The sequence below is a fragment of the Acanthochromis polyacanthus genome, chromosome 5 (assembly GCF_021347895.1).
Source record: "Acanthochromis polyacanthus isolate Apoly-LR-REF ecotype Palm Island chromosome 5, KAUST_Apoly_ChrSc, whole genome shotgun sequence".
NCBI lineage: Eukaryota > Metazoa > Chordata > Actinopteri > Pomacentridae > Acanthochromis > Acanthochromis polyacanthus.
This window is the reverse complement of record NC_067117.1, coordinates 8,822,967-8,847,995: the sequence shown is the minus strand read 5'-3', so window position 1 is coordinate 8,847,995 and position 25,029 is coordinate 8,822,967. Positions and strand designations below refer to the sequence as shown.

At 39.3% G+C, this 25,029-nt stretch overlaps 1 protein-coding gene across 1 annotated transcript; it reads right to left on the bottom strand.

Annotated features, from left to right (window-relative positions):
• Positions 1-282: 282 nt before the first annotated feature.
• Positions 283-24,823, bottom strand: nckap1l (NCK associated protein 1 like). Its single transcript, XM_022208662.2, has 31 exons — positions 24,615-24,823; positions 23,277-23,387; positions 22,658-22,750; positions 21,978-22,034; positions 19,989-20,131; positions 18,950-19,040; positions 18,018-18,155; positions 17,422-17,470; positions 16,780-16,936; positions 15,850-15,906; positions 15,635-15,731; positions 15,300-15,409; positions 14,854-14,986; positions 14,621-14,702; positions 14,475-14,533; positions 14,222-14,367; positions 13,948-14,080; positions 13,448-13,567; positions 12,927-13,066; positions 12,071-12,202; positions 10,777-10,995; positions 10,325-10,455; positions 8,509-8,606; positions 7,616-7,709; positions 6,393-6,475; positions 6,137-6,217; positions 4,170-4,263; positions 3,954-4,070; positions 3,228-3,337; positions 1,579-1,668; positions 283-881 (listed from the first exon to the last, which is right to left on the bottom strand). Exons 1-31 carry the CDS (start codon positions 24,702-24,704, stop codon positions 765-767), a joined length of 3,372 nt encoding a protein of 1,123 aa, XP_022064354.1. The 5' UTR covers positions 24,705-24,823; the 3' UTR covers positions 283-764.
• Between the last annotated feature and the right edge of the window lie 206 nt (positions 24,824-25,029).

Here is a 25,029-nt window from a genome sequence, read left to right as displayed (position 1 = left end):
GCCTCAGATGGTAAAACCTTAAATACACTTTGCACATAGACACATGCACACACATGCACAACCTGTACGCAAACAGAAGTAAGCACCCGTATCTCCAGTGTGGCAACCGAACGGAAAGAGCACTTTCAGCTCTGCAAAGCTGGAGTGCATCATTTAAATTGTACATGAAATATGAAGAGGACAAGGAGGAGAGCTGGGAGGGTAGCGACGATGGAGGACAGACTGGAAATAGACAAAGTACATATGTTGAATACAGACAAAAAGAAAACAAGCATGTTATTATTGTTTTTTTTGTTTTTTTTTAATTTGGTTACAATCGTAAGAAATAATGTTACACATGAACTGTTATTACAATATTCTATGTAATACTGGTTGTGGCTCAAGTCTAAAAATATTAAAAAAAACATGTTTATGACAGAAGTAAGTTTAAAATTGATGTTACCAAATTGACCAGAGCTGCTGATTAGAATTATTCAAGCTGATATTCACAAAACTTCTAATCTACATTACAATTCTGCACCATGAAAACAAGTAAGTCTAGATCACGTAAAATGAGGGAGGAGGATTTTTTTTAAGTGGGTACATACAGAGTTCTGACTCACAGGAATCAACATGTACTGCGATCAAAATATCCAAGGCCACGTTTAACCTGGAGACCTGCATGAATCACAGGCTGCCGAGTGGTGATGAAAGCAAAGCAAGGATGCTCGCTGAAAAAATCTTTTGGATAAATAACATTAAACTCAAAGCCTTTAACAGAGTCTTCAGCCCAGAGTGACAACGAAGGATCTGTACACTTCCCTGTAGGCGTTTCGGAGGAGGACATACGGGAAGCAGCTCTCCAGCATGTCTTGGCTCAAGAACGGAGACTCCTCCACAATCTAGATGAATCACAGGAGTTTTTCTTATTGTTAACATATCCAGTTAAGAGATCAAAAGCCATACGTGCATTTGATCATCTTTAAAAGCAACTTACTTATCGTTTCATTTGACAAAAAGTCATTTCCTTAAAATAGCCGCACAGTGAAATTCGTAAGAAATGATACTCAAATAGGATGATATTGAGCGCTTGTGGGGAATTTGGGTTTTTACATCAGTAGGATGGTATGTGTGGGACTGACTTAAAATAAACTGAAGTTCCTGTGGTCATGATAGTAGAGGATCACAGTTTCCAGTGAGGGTCATTGATGTATTTTTGATCGTTTTTACCACAGTAATAAAGAGGAATAAACCACAATATATTCTAAAGATACTGAGGATTGGATAAAATTATAATACTTTAACCTTAACATTAAAAATCTACCTTCTAATTTTCATTTTGGTTGTGGCAAAAGCTCTCTCCATCCATTTAAAACTGTAGAAGCACTCTAAAATATGCATAATTACTATAAAGTTCATTTATTAGTGCTTCAGAGATAAGCAGCAAGCCATTATAGAAGACACTGCAGGTCTGATGGGTTATTGTAAAGAGAAAAAAAACTCAGCTAATTAAGGGTCATAAGGTTTTCCATTAGTCAAGTTCTAATCCCACAAATTCCTTATTGCGTTTTTAAAGTAAATGAATCCCTGAGAACCTACCATGTGTAGGAGCAGGTAGACAGACTCGCGGTTTTTGCTCTCCACTCTTTCCACATTTTGTCCCAACTGAAGCAGAGTGGAGGAGGCCAGCTGTGGAGTGACAGGAAGTTTCAAAGAGAAGAAAATCAAACAACTGGAACGTTTTCACGCTGCTGGACTTGACCTTAACTGGGGCAAAAGGTTGGCAGTGTCTTGAGAAAGCTCTTCAAATAAAATATTGTCAGAGTTGTGTGCCCAAGAAAACCATTCGTCCTTCGTCATGTGTCTTTTACTTTTAGTGGCTTTAATAAAGGTCTCAGCACCAAAACACAGTCATGAAACTCACCTGTGTTTGCTGTGAAATGGCCTAATTGTCCAGGTCTGTGAGGAATGCACTGTTCAGCTGAGTGATTTTTCCCTCTCAGGCCTACTGTATGTCATGTGAATAATTTTATACATTTATTCCACATGAAATGTAAAGTACTTGCTAGAGAAAAAGATGTATTTAACGCTTCTAGTTTGTCTACAATGAGAAGTGCTTTGTTTAGTACTTGTTATAAGAATATATAAATATAATTAAATTTGGGTGTGTAGAATCTGTGATAAATGTTTATTTTTTAATTTCTATGATTATAAATACTGTAACTGAATTATTGGTTCTCAAACTTTTCTGTGTTTGATCCTTCCATGTCGGCTCTTCCTATCATTGTGAAGCAGAATATACCAAGCGTTGGATTGTTCACCCAACAGGAAACGAGAGCTGGGTTTAAGCTGTCGAGAGGCAGGCCAGTTTTACCCTACTGATGATGTGTTGTTGCAACAGTAATTGCAGCAACACATCATCAACACATCATACTAAAAACATATAGGACAATAGATCTTAAGTTTTACACAGTCAACAACATTTTGAATGTGTCACCTAGCAGCCCAATGTTACTGTGATCCATTTCATTTGACAAAGGTTTACAATAAAAATCCATGAATAGTGTGAAGCTCACAAAAGATTTGGAATAATTCTCTGTTTTAACCTTCGTGTTGTCCTGCGGGTCAAAATTGACCCGTTTTAAAGTTTGAAAATGTGGGGAAAAAAATACATATTTTCACAGTGAAACTTCTGATGTCCACATTTTCAACATTTTTAGGAAATCTTTGAACATTTTTTGGTGGAAAAAAAGAAATGTTAAAAATGTTTCTTAAGAACATTCACAAAAAAATCAACCAAAATCTAGCGAATTGTTACTGATATATATTTTTGGAATTTTTTGGGAAGATTTTTACTCATTTAAAAAAAAATTACTAAAATTTTCTTGTCAAATTTGGGGGATTTTTTAAAAATAAAACTTTTAAGGGAAACTTTACTGAATTATTTGAATTTTATTCCTGAATGTTTTGCAAATTTTCAGAAATTTGGAGAATTTTTTTTTTGCTGAATTTTGGATTTTTTTCAGACAAGGAAACAATATTTTTTGGTGCCCGTAAATGAGGACGACAGGACGGTTAATACTAGTAATTATAACAACAGCTTAATAAGCTTAATAAAGGGGCTGCAATCAGTGGCATGTATAGAATGGTCAAATGTGTAAAATATTTGCCAATCCTATATAACAATGAACATTTCTCTCTTTGTTTCCACACTGTAAAGTTTCCTAAACAAAATGCTAGCCACTCACCAGGAGAAAATCTTTGAGCTGCTGCTCTATGTTCTGGTCCTGAATGGTGAACATAGCAGCAGCCAGCTGGTTGATAGCCGTCGCTAAGCAGTGGATGTTGTTGTTGTGGCCTAAGGAAATAAAAAACCCAAAAGGCATTGATGAATAATAGAATAGCATGTCCTGTAATTTAGCCGCAAAGAGGATGTTTTTGTAGCCCAGTGATTGGAGAAATTTACTTAATGAACTGTAACGCTTAAGAGGAAGCATGCTGAGCGTATTTCCACAGGGTCACTGGCTAGATTTAGTTAAAATATGTCAATGGAAAATAGAGACAAAGGAAATAATCTATGACAAAAATGCCACTTTGTGCTTTGATAGAAATCTGAGCTATTTACTGCTCTAATGTTTCAGTCTCGGCTCGGAGCCAAGCGGTTGGGGTCGGCAAGGCCACATGCCAAGAGTAACTGTATCAATGCACGTCAGCCACAGTTATCTGTAAACAAAAGTCTCTCAGCAGAAACGTGTTTCTCATTAACCAACTTGCTTTGCTTCGGACCATGTCAGACTGGAAAATATGCTACACAGAGACGCTAATAAGCCTCATGTTCCTGGGTGGAGTCCTTCATTTTACACATCAGCAGCTGGTAAATAATGGCTGGAAGTACAAGTGATTAGTGTTTGTTTGAGGGCTGTCTGGAGAATAATTACTGTCAAGCAAGCTGAAATGAATGAATGAATATGCACCTCCATGCTCTCGGCTGTAGTACGAGTTGGGGTCCAGGGCCAAGGTAGGCAGGGACACGGCGATGTAGACAAGCAACAAACGGGACAATTTGTACTCCTCATCAATGGATGTGTTGTCTGCAAGGTTGCAGTAAATTACAAATAAAGAAAAGAACACACTGTCTTCCTGGTGAGTAAACTGGTAAAGTATAGCATGATGTGTAGCTTTAGTGTTACCTGTCTGCATGCTGCCAATAGCTGCGACTAGGGCGGGATCAATATCACACGGCAGCCCTGCAGCAGACGCCAGCTCAAACACGCTCAGAGTCACCTGTAAGGTCAGGAAGCATTAAGGGAAGTTTATCTAATAAAAGCAGTTTAAAGCCTCAGAAAATGCTGACATGAGGTGCATTTAACCCCTTTGCATGCAGTTTTCCCTTTTAGTGCTTCCACAGTTTGGTCTCTTTAGTGTCTCTGCACCAAACTACATCAACTGGATGGAATTTCTTGAAATGTGATGCAAATGTTCAGCTGGACTCATGGATGAAGTGATTAGATTTTGATGGTCAAAGATCAGGGATACTACCAACTCCCAAAACACATTTTTGGTCCTAATTCTTATTTGATGCAAAATGTCACACAGATATCCAACCCGGTCTCACGGGGATTCGTGAAACTGTCATGTAAGTTTTAGTTTCGGTTTCGTGCGCACCAACACGATTTCGTCATGTTTTTCGTGCTGCTCACCACGAAATGTTTTTCGCTGTGGTACTCACATCTGAAAGTGGTTTATACCGGCGGATTCATGACGATCTAAGCTGTCCATCGGCGTATACTGCTTGTGCGATCGCGTTTGCGGCCGCCGGCCGCCGGACATGCTTGAAATTCCTATGCAAATTGGTAAGTGTACCACCGGCTTATGGTTAGGTTATGGTTATGGTTATGGTTAGGGTTATGTTTAGGAACGATGTCATGGAAAATATAGCGTTGGATTCGCCACGGTTTTACATTAAAAATATAATATACACATTCTTTTGAAATATGTTCTGAGTGGCACGAAAAGTCCGCCGTTTAAAATACATTGGTGCGCATTTCGTGGTGAGCGGCACGAAAAACATGACGAAATCGTGTTGGTGCGCATGAAACCGAAACTAAAACTTACGTGACAGTTTCACGAATCCTCGTGAGATCGGGCTGAGATATCTGACGAGATAAAATGATGAAGTGATGACATTTTATATCCACAAGGTCAAAGATTAAATCTAGACAGATACTGATGGAATTCTCCTTCACTTTCCCTTGAATCTGCACGTCATGCGTTTTTAATGACTGAACCGCTGTGGTCCAAATTGAACACTTTACATTTTACAGTCCCACCAACTTCTTCAAAACACACTTTTCTATGCTTTGTATTTCACATGACGGTAACAGAAGTGACATACACCATATTCTTCCAGGAGTGACACTAAACCAGTGGTGGGTGTCTTTGTCTTGACACTCGGCTTTTGATCTTGCCCTATTTCTGGTTACATGCATGGTTGGCCTGTCTGGGCAGAATGTTTCCACTAATGTGGCTCAGAGAGCAGAGCTGCAGCAGCGATCAGAGTCTCTCACGGAGGCACAAGGAGGGCTGCTGACGTCTTTGAGGTTATCCTGGCCCGGGCTGTGGCACGGCTGTCATGCCGTACTCAGAGGCCAGACGTCAGTACAGGGAGGGAGAGTTCATGAGTCAAAGTCACACAGATTACCCCAGAGGGAGATAAGGAATTTAATTTGGTTAGTACTAAAGAACAAAAAAAATGTTTCTCTTAAGCCCCTTAGCTCAGATTTACCATTGCTTTCTGTCTATTATTTAAATATATTAAATTCTGCCACACATACACAGGCATATTCTGCATTCTTAGCCTCTGATGACAGTCGATCACCTCATCAGCCTTTACAGTCTCAAAGGAAACAGATATTTTGTCAACACAATTTGACAAAATTGTGTTTGACTTTCAATACAAAGTTTCCCTCAACAAGGTAACCCAGTGAAAACAAATTGTGAATACACTGTTGGTAAACTGTGATGTGATGATTCATGCACAGTGGAAACCTGATTACTGAACGTTTGTTCCTCAGTGGGATTCTAACATATGGATGACTTTTTTTCTTTTTTTTTTACAGTGTAGCTCTCTCAAAATGGGAGAACAGCTGTGCTTTACCTTAACATCGGTTTCAGGAGAGATGAGGTCTCTCAGGCACTCGATGGGCCCCATCAGGTAGGGACAATGCTTTCGCAGGATCTAGATTGCAGAATTATATGACACAATATTAATGGGATCATCCATAACAAAGGAAAGACCTTTATATATAATGTCAAGGACTTAAGATAATATCAGCTCCAGATATCTTTCATATCTACACCACACTCTACACAGCATCATTATATAGGTTATATAATAAAATCTTGGACAGTACATCTTTCAGACAGCTCTGTGCCATTGATCTGAAGGACAGGATCACCCCGATGATGGTCATCCTCTTCAGCACATTCTCTCCACCTACAAGCACATATGGAAGAAATCTGAGCTTTACACCTGTTGTTTTCATAATGTACACTTGAGCATGAAATGAAGCCTGCTGCTCTGCTAGTGCAGTGTCCCCAATTATAACACTATGGCTGAATGTGTGACAAATTGCTGTCGTAACGAACAAAAACATGAAATTACTGATAACAACAACAAACAACAATTGTTCAGGGTTTGTCAGCACAACTGGTTATTTGCACTTAATTAACTTCTGGCTCCTACATGGATGAGAATGTCACTCTGGGGGAGCAGATGAGGCTTAAGATCATATATTATCATGAGAATTACAGCCTGAAGAAGAATAGATATTGACGTGTCGTGCGTTGGAGTAGGAAAAGCATGCGGTGGAAAAACCCATACACAGTAAAAAAATGAATGAAAAAAATCCCACATTCAAACTCTTACTGGTAACCATTATCATCAGAATCTAAAGTCTTACTGGATTATCATTGCATGGATGTATAACTGTATGTTTATTGTGTAAAAATCCTAAACAGCAATGAAACCTATAACTAGAGCAATCAAATGTACTTTAAGGAGTAAAAACTAGGTGTTTAAGGAGAACATGTAGATGCACAAAATTGAATTTCAAAAGCCTACTTTAGCAAAGTACTTACATAGATGTACTGGTGCATGTATCGGGATTTCTAACTCTTATTCTTGCTGTATTTTTTTCCATCTATCTCTTTACTGGCACCTGAGTGTTGTCTGCAGTACTTCATACTTGTGCCTGCCACTGCATCAGATTTTCTTACATTTAACATCTTAATTCAGTTTTTTCTAAATTGCTTCATTCATAATGAAAAAGTCAGCCCACGCCTGTTTTTAAGCTTAAAGCAGGATCACACTTTCTTTCCTTCTGAGGGTGAAAGATGTAATTTGAATCTGTATGTCAACAAGAACAAAAGTAATTGTGGTCCATGCTTAGACTAATTTATCTAAAGTACTCCTCCTCACTTCTTAGTATCGTTCTTCCTCTAATCTGTTTCGTATTCGCTCTTCTCACCTCGTACTTTTCATCAGATCCTCCTCCTCCTCCAGTCTCCTTTTTTCTACAACTCTTTTCAGCACCTTTGCCTCTTCCATCACATCTCTTCCCTCTGTGCTTCTCACCTGTCAGCCTCTTTTTCAGATTGGACATTTCCTCGGGCTTATCAAAGTTGTTCTTCATCTGTACCAGGATGTCCATGTTCTCAATCACCATTTTCTAAGAAGACATGAAAGTGAAATAAGTGATAAAACCATTTACAGTAGGGAGTTACAATGGCGAGGTCATAGCTGTGACAGGTCTGTCTGGCAGTACATCCTGCAACCTCTCGCTTCAGTTAAAGGTGTCAAAGTGGGAAGCATGACGCAGTACAGCATTATTAACTGGTCTCTTGTGTGTGATGATCTAGGGTTGGTTTAAAAAGAGATCTACAGCTTTTATGCATAAAACTGCCTTTACATGAACCTTTTTACACAATACAAGGAAGTGTGTAAATTTATTTGAATTAACTTTTATTTATAGACTGTGACTACATCTTTGGTAGCAAAAATAATATATTTGGAAATGACAGATTTTTTTTGACAAAATATCATGCCATTGAAACATATGATGTTTCATTTCTGTGAAAAAAAAAACTTTCCAATTTCCATTTCCTTTTTAACAGAATTTAAAATCAATTCCAAACAGAAGTCACTGAACTGTATCAATAGATTGTGTTTAGTTATTTCATTGTGTCTTTGTGTCTCTATACAAAGACAGTAATAACTGATCTGTAGCTTGATAATTCGTGGGCTTTAGAAGCCAATCTACCACACTTGCTGCATTGTCTGCTGCATACTAACAGCCAAAACACCTAATGCAAGACATCTGATGAGATCTGACTGTATAAAATGAATGCTATCCGGTGAAAAAACAAGAGCTAACTTTAGCTTAAACTAAATTTGACACATCAATGCATACTGCAACTGCAAACCACTAGTTTACATCTTTAAAACAAGTTCATTGCTACACACTGTACCTTCAGCTCGCTGACTTGAGAGGTGATGTGCCACATCAGGTTCTCACTCAGAAACTTCAGGCCATATGGACCCAGCAGCTCTGCCAGAGCCTGTAACTCTGTTTGAAAGTTGACATGAATAATTTAAGTATCGTGGTTATCATGCAGCCCTGCCTAAATGAATTCACAAAAGAAAGCCTGAATGAAGATGCATTGTTTCGTTACATCGTTTTTACAGGAATCGAATGCAAAGCTTGACTTTCTACTGGGGCTGAACTGTGACTTGGTGGTTAGCACTTTCGCCTTTTAGCTAGAAGATCCTCAGTTTGCATCACGGCTTTCCTGGGATCTTTCTGTGTGGGGTTTGCATGTTCTCCCTGTGCATATGTGGGTTTCTCTGGGTACTCCGGCTTTCTCCAACCGTCTAAAAACATTCTCAGGTTAACTGGTAACCCTAAAATGTCCATAGGTGTGAACGCAAGTGTCTATATACTGTATATAGCCCTGCGATAGACATTCAACCTGTCCAGAGTGTCCCCTGCCTTCGCCCTAAGTCACCTGGGATTGGCTCCAGCCCCGCTGTGACCGTAATAAGGATTAAGCAGTGTATTGGATGGATGGATAGACTTTCTACTAGTGAAGCAGATGATAAAGATGATTCAACGTAATTTCAAAGTGTCTGAATCAGTCAAACAGAGGCGACTGCAGCTATTAGACCTTCAACTCGGCTTGACATCTAAATGAATATGGATGCACAGGGATGTGGGCGGCTAAAATTGGAAATGGTTAATGGATGTGCAGGTGAGTCACTGTGAGGCAAGTAGATACCTCACTCTGGAGTAAATATAGACAATAATGATGAAACTGTGTGGGGGTGTCTACTTAAGTGCAGCGGTCTCCTTTATAAATGCATGTATTCTGCTCATGTTTGCTTGCGTGTGCGTGAGCCATGGTTTGACGTGGCACGAATATAGCCCAAACACAGTCACAGGAGTCCACTACTCATACGAGGTAGTGTGGAGGAGGACCAGGAGGCTGTGTGGAGGAGAGACAAGTGATGCTGGAATAGTTATGAGGCAGCGACGGAAGAGTGGAGGAGATGAGAAGCAAATTCTGAAGTTCACATTAGCCCGGCAGAATCAGAATAAATTGAACGACATGCGGTGTGGAAGAAAACGCTACACACCACCGCGATGACAAGCTTCACATCCTCTTGAGCAACAACGCTCCGTCTGCATGCGATGTGACAGGAGTGAGCAAGATCTACAAGTTGTGGCATTTAATAAGTGTGAGTCATCTCTTGGATTGGTGATCCTTGTGATCATTAAAACTGTGGGCACAGAGAAACTTTTCAAACCTGTCAAATATAAAAATGTATTCGAAAAAAGTAAAAATGACTAAATAAAATCTCTCTTACTGACACTTTTTGACTCCATTCTCATAGAGTAAAATGTGTTGAAGAATGCAACAAGGTAACACACCATGTCTAAAATATTTTATAAGGCTGCAGCTTAATAACGTGAAGTTACTGTACAACATGGACAAGCTCAAAACAAAACCTCTCAAAAGTTGAAGTTGTTGCTATGGATACTAAGGGCTGCACATCACTGATAAACGTCTTGTAAATTGCTTTATCACACAGTGTAACGTGCAATAAAGGTCAAAGAATAATTTCCTCATTACCACGTGTGCTGCTTTTATATTATTTGTCTCACTTATCTGTCAGTGCCTTTTTTTGTGAATACAAAAGTGATACTTCAAAAAGTAGCACTTCTAACTTTTAACACTTCCATTTTTACTGTAGATAAAATTACCATAATCAAGCTCCAGTGCTGACCTGAAATATCTGAGAACTCCTCTGCTCTGAAAGTTGGTTCATTGTCAGTAGCCTGGCTGACAAAGCACTGCATTGTGGGACAGTGGACGATGAGGGAGTTGCTCGCTTGACGCAGAAGACTTTCCAGGAACCTGAGATGCAGAAAGGAAACACGCAAAACAAGATATAATTTCCTCAGCAACTTTAGCTTCCAGTTAAACAGCACGAGGTGAGAGACAAAGAGAACGCAAGAAAAGGAAACAAGGCTGAGAATGTTCTGGAGGATGCACTTCTGTGTGCTACAGTACAAGTTGTGCAACGTGCATGTGTAGTTCTGCTTCCTGTGGGTTTCTGTGTGTGTGACATGTTTGAGCTACAGGTGGCAACACGCGAATATATACTTGGATACATATGTTTCAGAAAAATATGCAGATGCAGCACACAATAGGTACACCTATATATCACACACACACCAGTTTGTGTAGATTGTGGTGACAGTCTGGGCTCCACGAGAGTCCAACGGCTGTGTTTGCTGCAGCAGGACACTCTTCACCAGCCGGGTGACGTCCACATTGATGTAGCTGGAGAGGCTGTGCAGGTTGGTTGTATAGGCCCTTATCCCTGCCAGGAGGTCAGAGGGGCGGGCTATCTCCTGGGTGGTCTGGTTGTAATTTGCCATTATCACAATGATCCTGGGGAAACATGTTGAACCAACGTCACTTGTCACCGCGCTGAAGTGGACTGAGGGTGGACAGATGGGAACTTAAAGCAGGTTAAACGAGCCATGGCGACTCGGCCCTACCCTCATTAGGTCAGCACATTCACCGCTCCAGGGCTTCACTGTGAATGTATTTATTTTTTGCTGGGACCCTCCGTTCTCTCACTTTTTTTTTTCTTCTCCCTGACTGTATTTACAATTTTTGGCCACAGAAGGACTGATCACTGCGAGCATGCTGCTACTCGAGGTCGCTAATTTTAAGGTGACAGGGGAGATAATCATCAGCTAAGACAGGGAGACTAAACAGAGCATATACAGAGAAACATTAGGTTACCCTGGTACCAAGGCCCTAATCTAAACAGCATTTAGCACTGAAATGACACAGAGCATGGGAGTGACATGATGGATCTCCGCTCAGATTTTTAAGTGGGTGCAACACAGCTTGACACGGGGGAATTCAGGTTCATTACAGAGATGGAGAAGACATTTCACAAGAGTCAAGCTTCAAATGATTCCCTGAGTTTCTGGAGGACAAAAACCTGTCTGCACCCCAAAGAAGTGACAATTTGGAGAAAATGCAACTTGAGGTGATTTTCAGTTTTCTCTGTCACACACTGGCTGGAGTGATTCGACTTTTTGTTTTTACCATTTCTGCAGTTTCTGTTAAGCATGGATGACAGCTTGCAGAATAGGAAGCTTTCAGTCAATTAGTTTTAACATCAGCAGAGTAAAAACAGGGGGAAAAAAATAATGGCATTATGTTAATATGCAGGGTTGAACTCGCACAGAGTCTTTGTGCACGAGCAGACAAAACAATATTTCATGGACAGCTTGTTCCTTTCACAATGAAAGCAGGCACTCATATCAGCAATTATCATATTTCTGGCACTAATTGTTTATAGAGCTGCTCAAGTGACATCCTCTTAAAGGTGCACATGAAGAGGGAGAAAAATCCACAACTGTCACTTCAGAGACTCACTACTTTTTCTACACCTTCAGGACTCATTATATCATCTTCAGTTATTTAGACAAATGTAATGGCAGCATACTCAGAGAGGCGTGTCTCCAGATGAGAAAGGAGGAACTCTGTGGGAACGACGATGTGGTTGAAAACAATAAAGTCACTGCAGAGACTGTAGGAGGAGCAGAGCTCTGTCAGCATCAGATGCAGCTTGTCCACACTAGGAGAAAAAGAAGCGGATAAAGAGTAGGGACGACGCACGTCTTTAGAAAATTAGGACATATATTTTGACAATGACTTTACTGTGGATGTTCTATTCTCAGACAAATAAGGTAATAAAGATCTTAACGAATTGAAAAACCTCCAAACTGAGGAAAAGGGGAGGAAAACTGAGATGAGGGAAAGAGACAGAATTACAACTCTTCAGACTTCAGAGCCCTCTGAGTGTGGCTAAATCCAGAATATGACCAAACAATGAGAACACCAAAATAAACTTGATGCCAGTAAAACTGCTATGTGGTTATGTTTCTAACTTTTACTGGTTTGATTCAGTACTTTTCCACACTGACTGATTCAATTTGAAGGTAATAAAGTTCAAAACAAATTGTGTCTTGCAATCAAGAGCATTTTCATCCTGTCTTCCTAGTAACTGAAGGCAAGAAATGCATCACTGGTTGAAGAAAACAATTTGAAAATGTCAGCAGAACTGAAGCTACAGTGCAGAGCGAGACTCCAACACTGTCGAGTGTTTACTTAACAACTACTTCACTTGAGTCAGTTCTGTTGATAAAGCTGTACATCTCCAGAAATCTGGGGTGTATCAGTTACACTCAGATTTACTCTAAACTTCTGCCAGTTCAGTATAATGATCAAAGGTTCAGACAGTGTGAGATAAATGGAGGACACGTTGAGAATAATCAAAGGAAAATAAAGGAGAAGCTGACTTGGTCGCGACTGTCCGGTCTTTCCTCAAACTCTCAGCGCCTGGCTTCTCTTTCTGGACCTCTCCTTTTTTTTGCACGGGCTTCTTCTGCTTTCGGTGACGAGCTGCACTGATGGTCTCAGCACAGTGCTTTGGCAGCAACTAAGGAGGTATCATGTGGAAAATTGGATGCAAAGAAGGAGAGAATGAGCACAAAAGAAACAGAGAGAAAGGGTGAAAGAATAAAAACCAGGAAAGCAAATATTAGATATCATCCTTTAAGACAAACAAGCAACATTGTTCTATATAGTCATATTTTTATGAATAGATTACAGAAACAACACTACTATACTAATCAACTCCACACTTTTAGACCTGTCTTATCATTTTATTCAACTTTGCAAGTGTGTTGATTGCCTCCAGCTACACAGAATGATGCCAAGCTACAGCTAGTGTGATTATATTTGGACATGAACTAGCACAGAATCAATCTCTGCTAGATAATTAGTTTTTTTTCAAATCTGAAATAGACTCAGACTCCACCTGGTCATGGAGGTTTCGCTGCTCGGCACATATCTCTAACACAACACTGCTGGTCTGCTTGGCTATCTGCTCCAGGAAGGTCACACACAGGCGCAGACTCTTCTTTTCCATATGATCCATCTGGACACAAGTGTAGAGAGAGACTGTGCAAACAGGTTGACACACTGAATACACAGGTAGTAATGCACAAAATATTACACAAACACTGTGTACACTAATTATGAATCTGCTGAAAATACAAACTGTTTCACATGTTTTTAGTTTTGCAGACTAAGCTGGCAAATGGAGCAAATAAGCATGTACAGCATATCCCTGTAAATAATCACTAGTTCCCTTATGTTAGATAGCATCAGCAAAGTAATGTCTCTATTTTTATATAGACTGAAAACTTCAGCATCAATGTAGACTGTATGAAACAAATGTCATGATCCACCGTGCAGTGTGAGAGTTAGAAAACTATCTCCTAACTACTGTTCTTCAACAGGTGACTGAACACTGACCTCTTCTGGGCAGAGAGGGTGTCCACAGTGATGGAAGTGAGAACAGACGGTCGGGAAGGCCATGAGGTAACGCTTCATGGTCATCTCCTCACTGCTCTGGATGAACATCTTCTCAAAGACGCGAGGGTAGAAACTGGAAACACCGAGAATAAGCAGTTATCGAAGAGAAGAGAAGAGAAGAGAAGAGAAGAGAAGAGAAGAGAAGAGAAGAGAAGAGAAGAGAAGAGAAGAGAAGAGAAGAGAAGAGAAGAGAAGAGAAGAGAAGAGGACTGACCAGAGGATGGACACATCAGATGACTCCTGCAGCAGCTCTTCCAGACTGTCCACAGTCCTGGTGTGAAACTGGATCATGTTCATCACCTTTGCCAGGTCAGGATAGTCTTTTAGTGGGAGAGGGGCCTTATTCACACTTGTGTAGGCCTGAAGCAGAAGATGAAGAAAACGTGACATCTTCCATACATTTCTAAATCTTACACTCTCAAACGAACACTACGTGACATATGAAGCTGTGCAACACATTTTCATACCTGTAATCTTAACCAGTCGAGTCTAAGCGCTCTGAAATCAAACTCTTCTTTGTTTTCCACTGTAAAGAAAAATACATAGCTATTATCATTAGATCATTACTATTAATTCTAAATGTGGATGATGCTCAGTATTTCCTTGTGATTACCTTGTTTGATTGAGAGGGCAGACAGGGTTGAGACAAACGAGGTCATCAGGACTGATTCCTCCTCTGGACACACATACATGTTCTGTGGTGGATAAAGATGATTTGATTGTGAGCAACAGATGCAGTTAGCATCATTGTTTTTATTCCTGCCATGTACAATTTAAAACTGTGGAAACACTCATGTTCATTTTCAACAATTTATGGGCACATTTGCACTTTCTGACTGCAGGTACCTGTATGGTGTCATTGAGGACCAGGGCATCATACTGTGCCAGGTACTGAACATGGTAGCGCTGAACTACATGGATGTGTTTCCTCATCAGACCTCTTAATTTCTCCATGTGGAACAGCAACTCAGCCATCTGACTGGAGAAAAAGGAAACAAATCAACACCAGACACAGAAATACTAGTAGCTATTTCTTTGCAGAATTAAAATGTTTAATCCACTGTAAAATCTCATCTGCATAGATAATTTTGCTGTGTATAACTGCTGCTTTTCCTGCTTATATCAAATGAATACAAGATGTTTTGTGATTGTTATGCCTCATTTACTTCACTGCTGATGCTCTCTGTGTGACTGAAATTCAACATAGCTTCCATACTTCTGCAGACTAGTATGGCAGAGATAGCTGCAGCAGTCCACAGCAGTGGTTTACTTCCAATATACCTGTGACCTACTTGTCAATGTAGTCCTCGGGCGTCTTTATCTTTGGCATATTCTCAGAGTGTCTGACGAGCCACAGGACCTCGTCACGGGAAAATGACAGAGCCATGAAGACAAACAGAGCCTTGGGGATTTGATTGGTCCACAGAACACAGAAGATGAATGTTAGAAAGAGCCTCAGCTTCGATTGGTGAAAGTTAAATTACTATGAAATACAAGTCGGATGGAAGTTGGATCAAAGACATCAGAAGTCATGTGACCAGAATTTTATTTTGGAGTCATAACTTGCAGTAATGGCATGGTTTATATTCCTCAAGTACCACTGTTATGCTCCTTACTGTACTTCTACCTTTGGTCCCAGGAGTCCAGGTTCATCCTCCAGAACTTTAAATAATTCCTTCAGCGCTCCTCTCAGAAAGTGCCTCCTCTCTCTGTGCATAGCTCCACTGGTAATAGCATTCAAAACATTACGCTCTCACAGCTCGTTCCAAAGTAAATACACATGGTTGCACATTTATGGTACAAAAATGGTAAAAACACTCATTATTTTCCTTCCAGGCTCACCTGTTCACTATAGCATGCTCACGGCACTCCTTGATGTCTGCGACTCTCTTGCTATATCTGATAAAAAGAAAAGTAAAGAAAAAAGAATTAAACAGACACAGTAAGAAGCTCATTTCATAGATGGATTAATGCCAGTCTTCAGGGATTGACAATGTCTTTTTCTTGATATTTATTCACTTCATGGCAGTTTCAATTTTCAATAGGTTGAAAAAGATTGCGTGGAAACACTGCACTCCTGCACTGCGATCAGTCCTGTGCTTTAACTGTTTTACTATAAATCATAACACTCATCCATGGAAGGGATTACTCACTATAATTGCTCTTCAACCTTGTGTCCTCTCTTGCTAACCTTGGTCTATTTTTACTCTGAGCTCCTCTCTTATTGCCAGAGTTACAGCGTCAAGGCATTTTTCCTTTGCAATTTTGAAACTGTCGAAGGCTGAGTTTGGATTATTTTACTCATTTTAAATTGAGTGTATATCCAGCAATGTTATGGAGAGGTGGATTTAGAAAAAATGTAGTTTATCTCCACAGTTGCTCTGCTCTGATTATGTCAAAAATTCAGCCTGATGATTTTGTATTGCTCACCCAAGTCATATTGTATTAGCTACTACCAATATGCAATCTCATGAAGAATAAGTCCTCCTAAAACTCGTACATAAAATTATTAGGTATTTGCAAAATATGGCAGTTAGCACTGCTGATACAGGCTCAACCCATGAGTAATTTACACAACCAAATGACTCACGCTACTGCTGAGGACTGTTCTCTCTCAGAGTACGGCATCTAAGATCCATTTTTAAATCAGTTCCCATTCGTTACTGCTTGAGATGTGAGGGTTTATTATTTTGCGCCTACTGTCTGTTATCTTGTTTCTAAAATATTTATACATCAACCGTTTCTCATAGCATAGCAGCACAGATTTCATACCCTTTAATACTGTCAAAGAGGTCCTCAGACACCTTGTGTATGTTGAGGACTTCGCCTCTGGTGAGGGTGAGGTAGATGCCGCTCCGCAGAGCCATCTTCCACAGCTCCTGGGAAGCCTGGTTCGAATTCAGGCTGCTGTGGCACAGCAGGAAGCCGACTACAAAGAGGAAGGTCAGCAACAATCACTAGAAAGTCTAAAAAATCTGTGGGAATCCCGCTGTTGTTTGTGATTACATCGTCAATAATTGGGTCAAGGGCTCTGTTTGCTTTTTCTTTCAATCATTAAGATGTGAGGTGTGAAGACAAAATTGCTATTCTGGAGATATGATGGCACAAAAACAATATTAACACAAAGAGTAAAAGCAATACCAAAATCAAGACAGTTACAGTAAAAAAAATTAATTTGAAAATTAGCTGTTATGCACTGATAATGTTAAAGTTACTTGTCATTTATGGGAAATGCCAATTATAAATGTGTCTGAAGTCAGATCCTTTTATTAGCTGTAGCTGTGCTTCCGCATTTCTCCTCATATGTACAAGATGTCAGAGTGTCTGAGATGTGCTGAAAAAACTCTTGAATCCTGCTCGTACTAATGTGTAATTTGCAAATGGTAACATCCTGTCAGAAGGAGAAACACTTACTAATGATCCATCGCTCCATCACCTCCATAGACAGGTATTCACATGCCATCTGTGGTGGAGGACAAGTGTATAAGCTGCCAGCGCAGACATGTTTTCTAAAGCAATCTTGTGACAAAAAAGAAAAGCCTAAGAAAAGTCTATTTAAGAGGTGGCAGTATAGCATACCATGCCATTGTGTTTTCTGTTATGTACTGCTTTGCCACTGTTCTCTTGTATATTTGCAGAGGAAGCTCAGCAATTTTCTGCATGTTATTCTGAGCTTATTGATTTTTTTTTACTTCAAAGAAATATTGACTGTTCTCCCAAAATGTGCTGATGCAGGAAGTTAAATAAGTGGGTGTTTTTAAATATCCTCTAGTGAGATGGATGTAAGGAAGGAGCAAAGAAGTTAAAAGGCAATACAGCAAGTTATGCTGAAATGATATATAAAATGGGACATAGAGCTCCTAATTTCAAGAAGTCTGTATGTGACCTATAGAATAATACATTTGCTGTTACTTCATCTTGGCTGTGACTCCTTCTGTAATTTCTCTTAGCGCCCTTCTCCCTCTGTCACAGATAAATACCAGAGGAGAGGTGAGCAGAGGGGGACTCACGGTATCACAACAGGCTGGATCCAGCATGGCAGCTGGAGCGCTGAGCAGGCTGAGGAGCTGGGCGCTCCGCCACTGCTCTGCTGGCAGGTTCCTACGTGGATAGAGCATCTTCAGGGAAAGCAACGCTGTAGTCACAGACTGAGGGGAGGACAGAGAGTGGGGGAGATACAGAGAGAGAGAAGGAAAATAAAAAAAGAAAGCAAAATACACAGATATTAAGAGATGGCAGCGCTTCAAACCTCAAATCCAAGGCTCATAAACTGCAGTCTGTGGTCTAAAGCACACACAGGCATATTTCATGATAAACCACAAGCAAACCCTTTCTAACTGTCAGCGTCTCAGCAGTTAGTGACCTGATGCAAATTCCTACCTCTGTACAGCTAAAGTGAGGATTCCACGGATACCATAATATGTAATTTTTGGAAAGATGAATATAAAATATTTTCATTTGATGGAGTGGTGCAGTCATGAAATCCATAGCAATAACTTCCTAAGTGAAAACATGATTCTGTTTTCACAATGAGCTGCAACAATATGCTGCTATGATTAATAACAACATATTATACTGCTAGACAGATTGGAATAAAAATACCTTTAACCAGCTTAAAGATAATAAAAAATATCAAATGACGAATTGTTTGTCAAGACAGTACCATGATAGGACGAAAGTGTCTATAATTTGGACTAAATGTGCGGTGTTTAAATAAATAAAGGTATAAAAATATAGAGAGGGGGTGCAAGGAGAAAAACATCACATTAATATAAGCAGAAAAGTAAATCAAACTGAACATTTTGCATAATTTATTAACATATTTTTATATATTTTGCCAGGCCACCAGCCACCTTTGACTCTGAAATGAATCATAACATGTTTACGTACCATTTTTAGCTAATGATGAGCAAATACACATTTTTATCTCAGATGAATTTACCCTTGTATGGGGGCCAAACTCCTCAGTGAGCTTCTTCCAGGGATGATCGTACTCCACAAACATCTGGCCAAGTCGTGGGTAGGAGGGGTCACTGCAGGATCCAATGTAGCATGTAATTAGTCAGTGGAGTCACAAGAAGAAGAAAAGAAGCAGGACATCATAATAATGATGCACTATGTAAGTACGGTCATCTAGCTGCAGGGATTTTATTGAGGGTACAAATTTAGTCTTTAAGAAATTGAATCATCTTGCACAGCTTAATTTTGGGGCGACAGAAATAACCAAGCGCTGAGGCCCCTCTGTGGGGGTTTAACTGTGTGGGGTCTTACTCAAGTCAAATGTGACTTCTATTCTAAGTGTGCCTGAGGAAATAAGGCAGACTGAGTAAATTGTTTCTTTTATATCTTATACTTTATGCAAGCTTTTATCATTTTTCCTTCCTTGATTTTATCTGACTATGGTTGCTGTTATTCTGTTACTGTTACTGGTAGTACTCATATTTATTTTACTATGTTTATTACATTTTCTGTGGTATCTGCATGTTTGCAAACCATCCATTTTCTAATTTTAATTTGATTAGTTGGGCTCTTTATTTCTCTTTACTGTCATCATATGTTTTGTTTCTATGTTTTTTATGACATTTATCTGCAATGTTAAGTGTTTCTAATTTTGCTTTGATAGTGCTATACAAATGAAGATAACATTCTTGTTATTCTATCACGTATTTGTTCATGTCTTATGCCCATGTCTTCGTTTTGAAATGTGTGAATACATCCTCCAAAACCGGTGAATACAAAATACCACTTGGCACAAAAGTTCGTGTCGGTCCCATGATGAATTATAATACTTATTAATTATGATAATCAGCAGAGTACTCCAATTGATTGATGTGGGAACTTTTTTCAATTAAAGTGCTCAAGGATGGAAAGATGGGATTTTCAGCAGTAGGTAAATGGAAAACACAGTCATCCATCAAATTACACTGTACTCTATCAGTGAGATCGGTGCAGATCCATTCAGCAGTTTTTCATTTTCTTACCTGCTCCCATTGGTCATCTCATGGGCACAGTTGAACATTCCGACCAGAGCCTTCTTGTCGTCGATGCGAGACAGCGTTATGATAACTGACGTGTAGGTGACGATCAGATCCAGGTAATTCTTGGTGAAGTCAAAGTTGACTGACTGAGATAAAAAAATTGCAGTAGAGTCAGAAACTACCTCCTTCCAGCTTATAGTGTAACACAGATACAGCAGAGTAAAATGGCTTGAGAGATTATTTTGTAGACATCACAAGCAATTTAACCCTCCTATTATTCTTGGGGTAAATTTGACCAGAAAAGGATAGTTATGTACAGTATTTATGGTTTTTGATTTTAGTGCCTTCTTTTACAGCACTTAATTTATAGAAGTTGTAGCTTTCACTTTTTCTTTTTTATAACTGAAGAACAAGGAGGCCTTGGCTTGCCATTCATTGAATGGGGTCAAACTGACTATTTTTTTGCTTCATAATCATGACTTTTCCTAATTTGACGGTGACAACTGCTTAAGCATAAAATTATCATGTTCATATTTTTCACTGTGCTGAACACATATTGCATTCATTGGTGTTCCTCTGGGGTCACATTGACCCCAGCCTGCTTTAGCTGTTTAAAACCTGTCTGTCTGTGTAACTTAACATCCTCACACCTGCAGGTGCACATTTGATAACAGAAGGGTGAACAAAACAACTATTTCCATGAGAACTTTGATACATCTTGCGGATATTTCCCCCCTCTAAAATTATCATCTGATGCCTGCTGAAGTAGAACTGGTACTTCCTATGCTGTGGAGGGTATTCTCCCAAGGACATTGGTTGTTCATACAAAATTAGTGAGGAATAAACACATAAAAGCTTGCAGGGCAGCCCTCTATCTAAATCATTCCTCATTGTGCTCTGTGTACTGCAATCTGTGGGCTCTTTCCCTTGAAAATGTCCTGTGGGGAAAAGTTTACTGTCAATGGTGTTTTGGAATAGCTCTTTGACAGTGAAAGGGGAGAATGTTTCTGAGACAGAGGATTGTGTTGAGGAGGACCCTGACTTTGAAGAATTTTCATCTGATGCGAATACGAGTGTTGACCTTCCTGTTGTCTCTCAACCAGCAGACACAATCCCTTCCAAAAATTGAAAGATAATGTGGTCCCTTTACCCTCTTCAACAGCAGGGTAGACTTAGCACTCCTAATATTATCAAAATGGTTCCAGGCCCAACCAGAAATGCAGTCAGCCATGTTGTAGACATCAAGTCATCATGTCATCATTAGAGCTCTTCATTACACCGATGGAACATATTGTACCTGGGATGACAAATTTAGAGGGGAAGCATGTGTATGGGGACAGTTGGAACAACTTAGATTAGCTTGTTCTTTTTGGCAGGAATATACAAGCTTTGTCCCATAATACAAGTGTCATACAAGACACACTAAGTCTAAACTGAAAGTTTGCCCTGATGGTGGCGCTACAGGAAAGGTCATATCATCACTAAAACCAATAGGGTTCAGACTCTTGGGGTCATTAATGTTGTCAGAAAATAAGATTTAACATTTTGTATGGCACCTTTTCAAGACACATTAATTCTAATTTAAAGTTTGGACTGATGGTGGCGCTAGAGTACAGGTCAACTCACTGGTAGGTTTCATTATCAAGGGTTGTTTTTTTATGTATTCAATAAATACAGTGCCTGGAACAAACTTGGTCAGCAATTTTATGCAAATCATTTTTTTGGAGACAAATATCCCTGGAGTGTGTTAGTAATATTTGAGGATAACTGGAGGGTTATTTGTGATACTGAGAACATCTGACAAATGTCACCAGGGGCAGTAAGAAATAAACAACATAAAGTCCAAAATGACAGCAGAATGCAGCATGGAGCAGCAAACAATGTGCATCAGCAGCATGAAATAAGATAGGAGACAAGAGTGACAGCTTTGTAGATTATGAGCAGAGGTTGAGCATGACTAAAGCAATTACAAGCCATCCAGCAAATACTTACAATATCAAAGAAGCACTGACAGGCATCGATGGTGTTCAGCAGCTCATAAACGTGGTCCTGAGGGAAGAACAGAGAAGAGATCGATTAGAAAACAAAGACCTGCACAATAACAAAGCAATATCTGCATTAATTTCACGTCTCTAATGAAATTTTCAAAGCATATTATCATGCTAACCATTAACCATTAGTATGTATTTCTATAGCATCAAGATTGAGTCATTTGTAAGCTCACAAATACCAGTGATGCCTTTGGCTTGGCTGCGACCCCCATCACAGAAATATGCAAATGTAAAGAAGTTAGTAAAAACTGCAACAAACCACACTGAGTTACAGTAAGCGTCCTTGATATTAGGAATATAATCAATTACTCTCTGGTTTCATAATAAACCACTCTATATGTAAATGTATTTTGTGGTAACGAAGTCTAAAATAAAGGTAAAATAAAAGGTATACAGAAAGAAAGAGGGCTCTGTTTGCTGCAACCACCTCCACGGTTTTCAAAGTTGTCTTTTCAAATCTGAAGACTGACGTACGTCTAGTTTACACTGGTCTAATTTGAGTATTTTTCACTATTTGTTAATCGTCCGATGCTTTGCTTGGTGTCATTTCCATGTCATGCCAAAAGTGAAATTTTAGAGGGGGGAAGATAAGAAGGACAAAACAAAGCAAACAAAACTCACCCTGAATTCTATGACATCCATGAAAGAGTCGTAGTAGCTGCTTGTGGCTGAAAGCACTTCAGATTTCTGTCGCTGAATGTTGGTCAGATGTTGCTGTGATGAAGAATAATGAAAACATTACTGGTCAGGTGTGAGGTGACAAACTGTATGAATCCTTTCTCCAGTGGTTGAACATAGAATCTCCCTTTAATACTCAAATCAATCAATTCTTTAAAATGCATAAAATTAAATAAATGATAATTATAAATGCCTATAAAAAGAATATGAACAGAGATATTTGGACAAAACAGCATAATCCAATACAACAAAAACCGTAACATACTGTAACATGCTGTATCTTTGCACATCATAAATATCTTGAATATTTCTTTTGATGCAACACTTTGTTCTCAAAAGCATTATTATATGATCACAAGATAGCAGACTTTTGTTTTCATGAGATAATCATTTTGTCACAACACAGAACAGAGAAGCATTAAATCACAGTATTTTCACTGGATCACACACTATTATAATTATTAACTGACAATGAAATCTCAGTGAAATCTGAAACAAGCAAACTAAGCATGAAAAACGATCACACTGATTAGGTTAGACAAAGATTCTGCTTCATACTTACAATGTTTCCTCTGAAGTCGATGTTCGGGAATTTCTTGTTGATATACTTGATAGCAGGTTCCATAGCTTTGTCTGTCAGGATGGAGGGTCGCAGTTTGGGGTCTGCACATAACTGGAACGGAAGTGAGATAATGAATTATGTGAGGATGTTATTCTCTAATCTTGAACTGAGTAGTAGATCACAAGTGTGATGTCTGAGTGCAGAACCTTTAATAATGCATGCATCATAAAACTTCACTGGACAACATTTAAAATTTAAAATAGCTCAAATTAAAGCTGTTCATTCACTTCTTCTCCTGATAAATGCAAGCATGAAGTTTGTGTATGCACATGCTTATGTATTACATGTCACAAATGTCTATACTATCATGAACCAAACATGCTTTCACGTGGTGATTTTATAATAGCTAAGCTCCAAACCATGGACCTGTCCCAAGGTGTTGCTTAAATAATCACATTCCCTGATAGGCTACCTCTGCCAGGGCAGCAGTGTTTTCATGACTATTTGTTTGACTGTCAGCAAGATTATAGAAAAAAAAAGTCATTTCTCGTTAAACTTGGAAGAGATGTGGCGCACATTTATATTTGGTAGCAAATCTGATTTGGTTTGTGAAATTGGACAACAGAAGAATAGACGGTGGCCCTGGAGCCCCTCTTAGTTCAGTATATTTCCTTCTGCTGTGTGTGAGCTTCACAGCTTTCAGTTCAGAACTTAAATTTTGACTGACAGCACAGACTGACTTCCTGATTGCACTTCCTCTTTGGAGAAAAACGCTCAGTTGCAGTTGGGAGATTGTGCTGCTCATAAAGTGCGGTCAGTACGCAGACAATCCGCACCAACAGCACAGTTTATTTCACAAAATCTCATTACTACAGTTTAAGTTACACCGTCTGAAGATTCTCTTGACTTTGGGAAATTGTGCATTACTGGGTCCTGACTGCTGGCATGCATTCTTAGAGGACTCTGTTGTACTTCCGTGCCTTACAGATGTAAAGTATGTTGACATGTCCTGTTGTATTTACTTTATACATCATTATTCATTCTGTTGTGTGTGTGTGTATTTAAAAGCTGATTGTAATCTATAAAATTAGTCACATTGTTCCACTTTAACAGCTCTGAGGAAACTTAAGACAAACATTAAAATAAACTAATCCAAATAATTTCAAATTCAGTAAATTGCTGAGCAGTGAATAAGTATATAGTGATATGTTTATGTTTTGTGTAATAATTGTCTGTAGGCACATATGTCTGAGAAAATTACCAAAACATGAAGAAAGAAGAAGTTCCTTCTTTCTCGTCTCTGTTGCGCACACTATTAGTTTCTGAAGTCTCCCTCACCTTCTTAATGTAGTTCATTCGTATCAGCACCCCATTCCCTCTCTCATTGAGGATGGTGAGCTTTTCAGCCAATTTCTGTTGGTAGTCCATGGCTTTGGGCACGCTACACCTCTCCCTCCGTTCAAGCCTTGGCCTCCTGGTCCTTCGTAGCGGTTGAACCCTCGGAAACAAGTGCACCCGGAGCCTCACCCTGTCACTAGGTCACATGGGGATTGTCTGTGGAGGTGGAGTCATGAGCGAAACTGAGTGGGAATCACTCATAACATAATTACATGGAAGTTTTTTTTTTGTTTTGTTTTTTAAAGATTCTTTTTTCAAACTTGTCATGTAAATGTCAGGATTATAAATAAGGAAAATATGAAATTCCAAAAAAGTTGTCAGGGAAGGTGAAAAGGATAAAGGATGCTCTTTTGTG

What these genes read in the sequence shown, in the direction of transcription:
- nckap1l (XM_022208662.2), bottom strand. Translation starts at nt 24,704, where the DNA reads ATGGACTACCAACAGAAATTGGCTGAAAAGCTCACCATCCTCAATGAG. An exon ending in ATCCAGCCTGTTGTGATACC is followed by an intron (nt 17,471 to 18,017) that starts GTGAGTCCCCCT and finishes CCTCCACCACAG; the next exon opens with ATGGCATGTGAATACCTGTC. An exon ending in CTCCTGAAACCGATGTTAAG is followed by an intron (nt 4,264 to 6,136) that starts GTAAAGCACAGC and finishes CTGACCTTACAG; the next exon opens with GTGACTCTGAGCGTGTTTGA.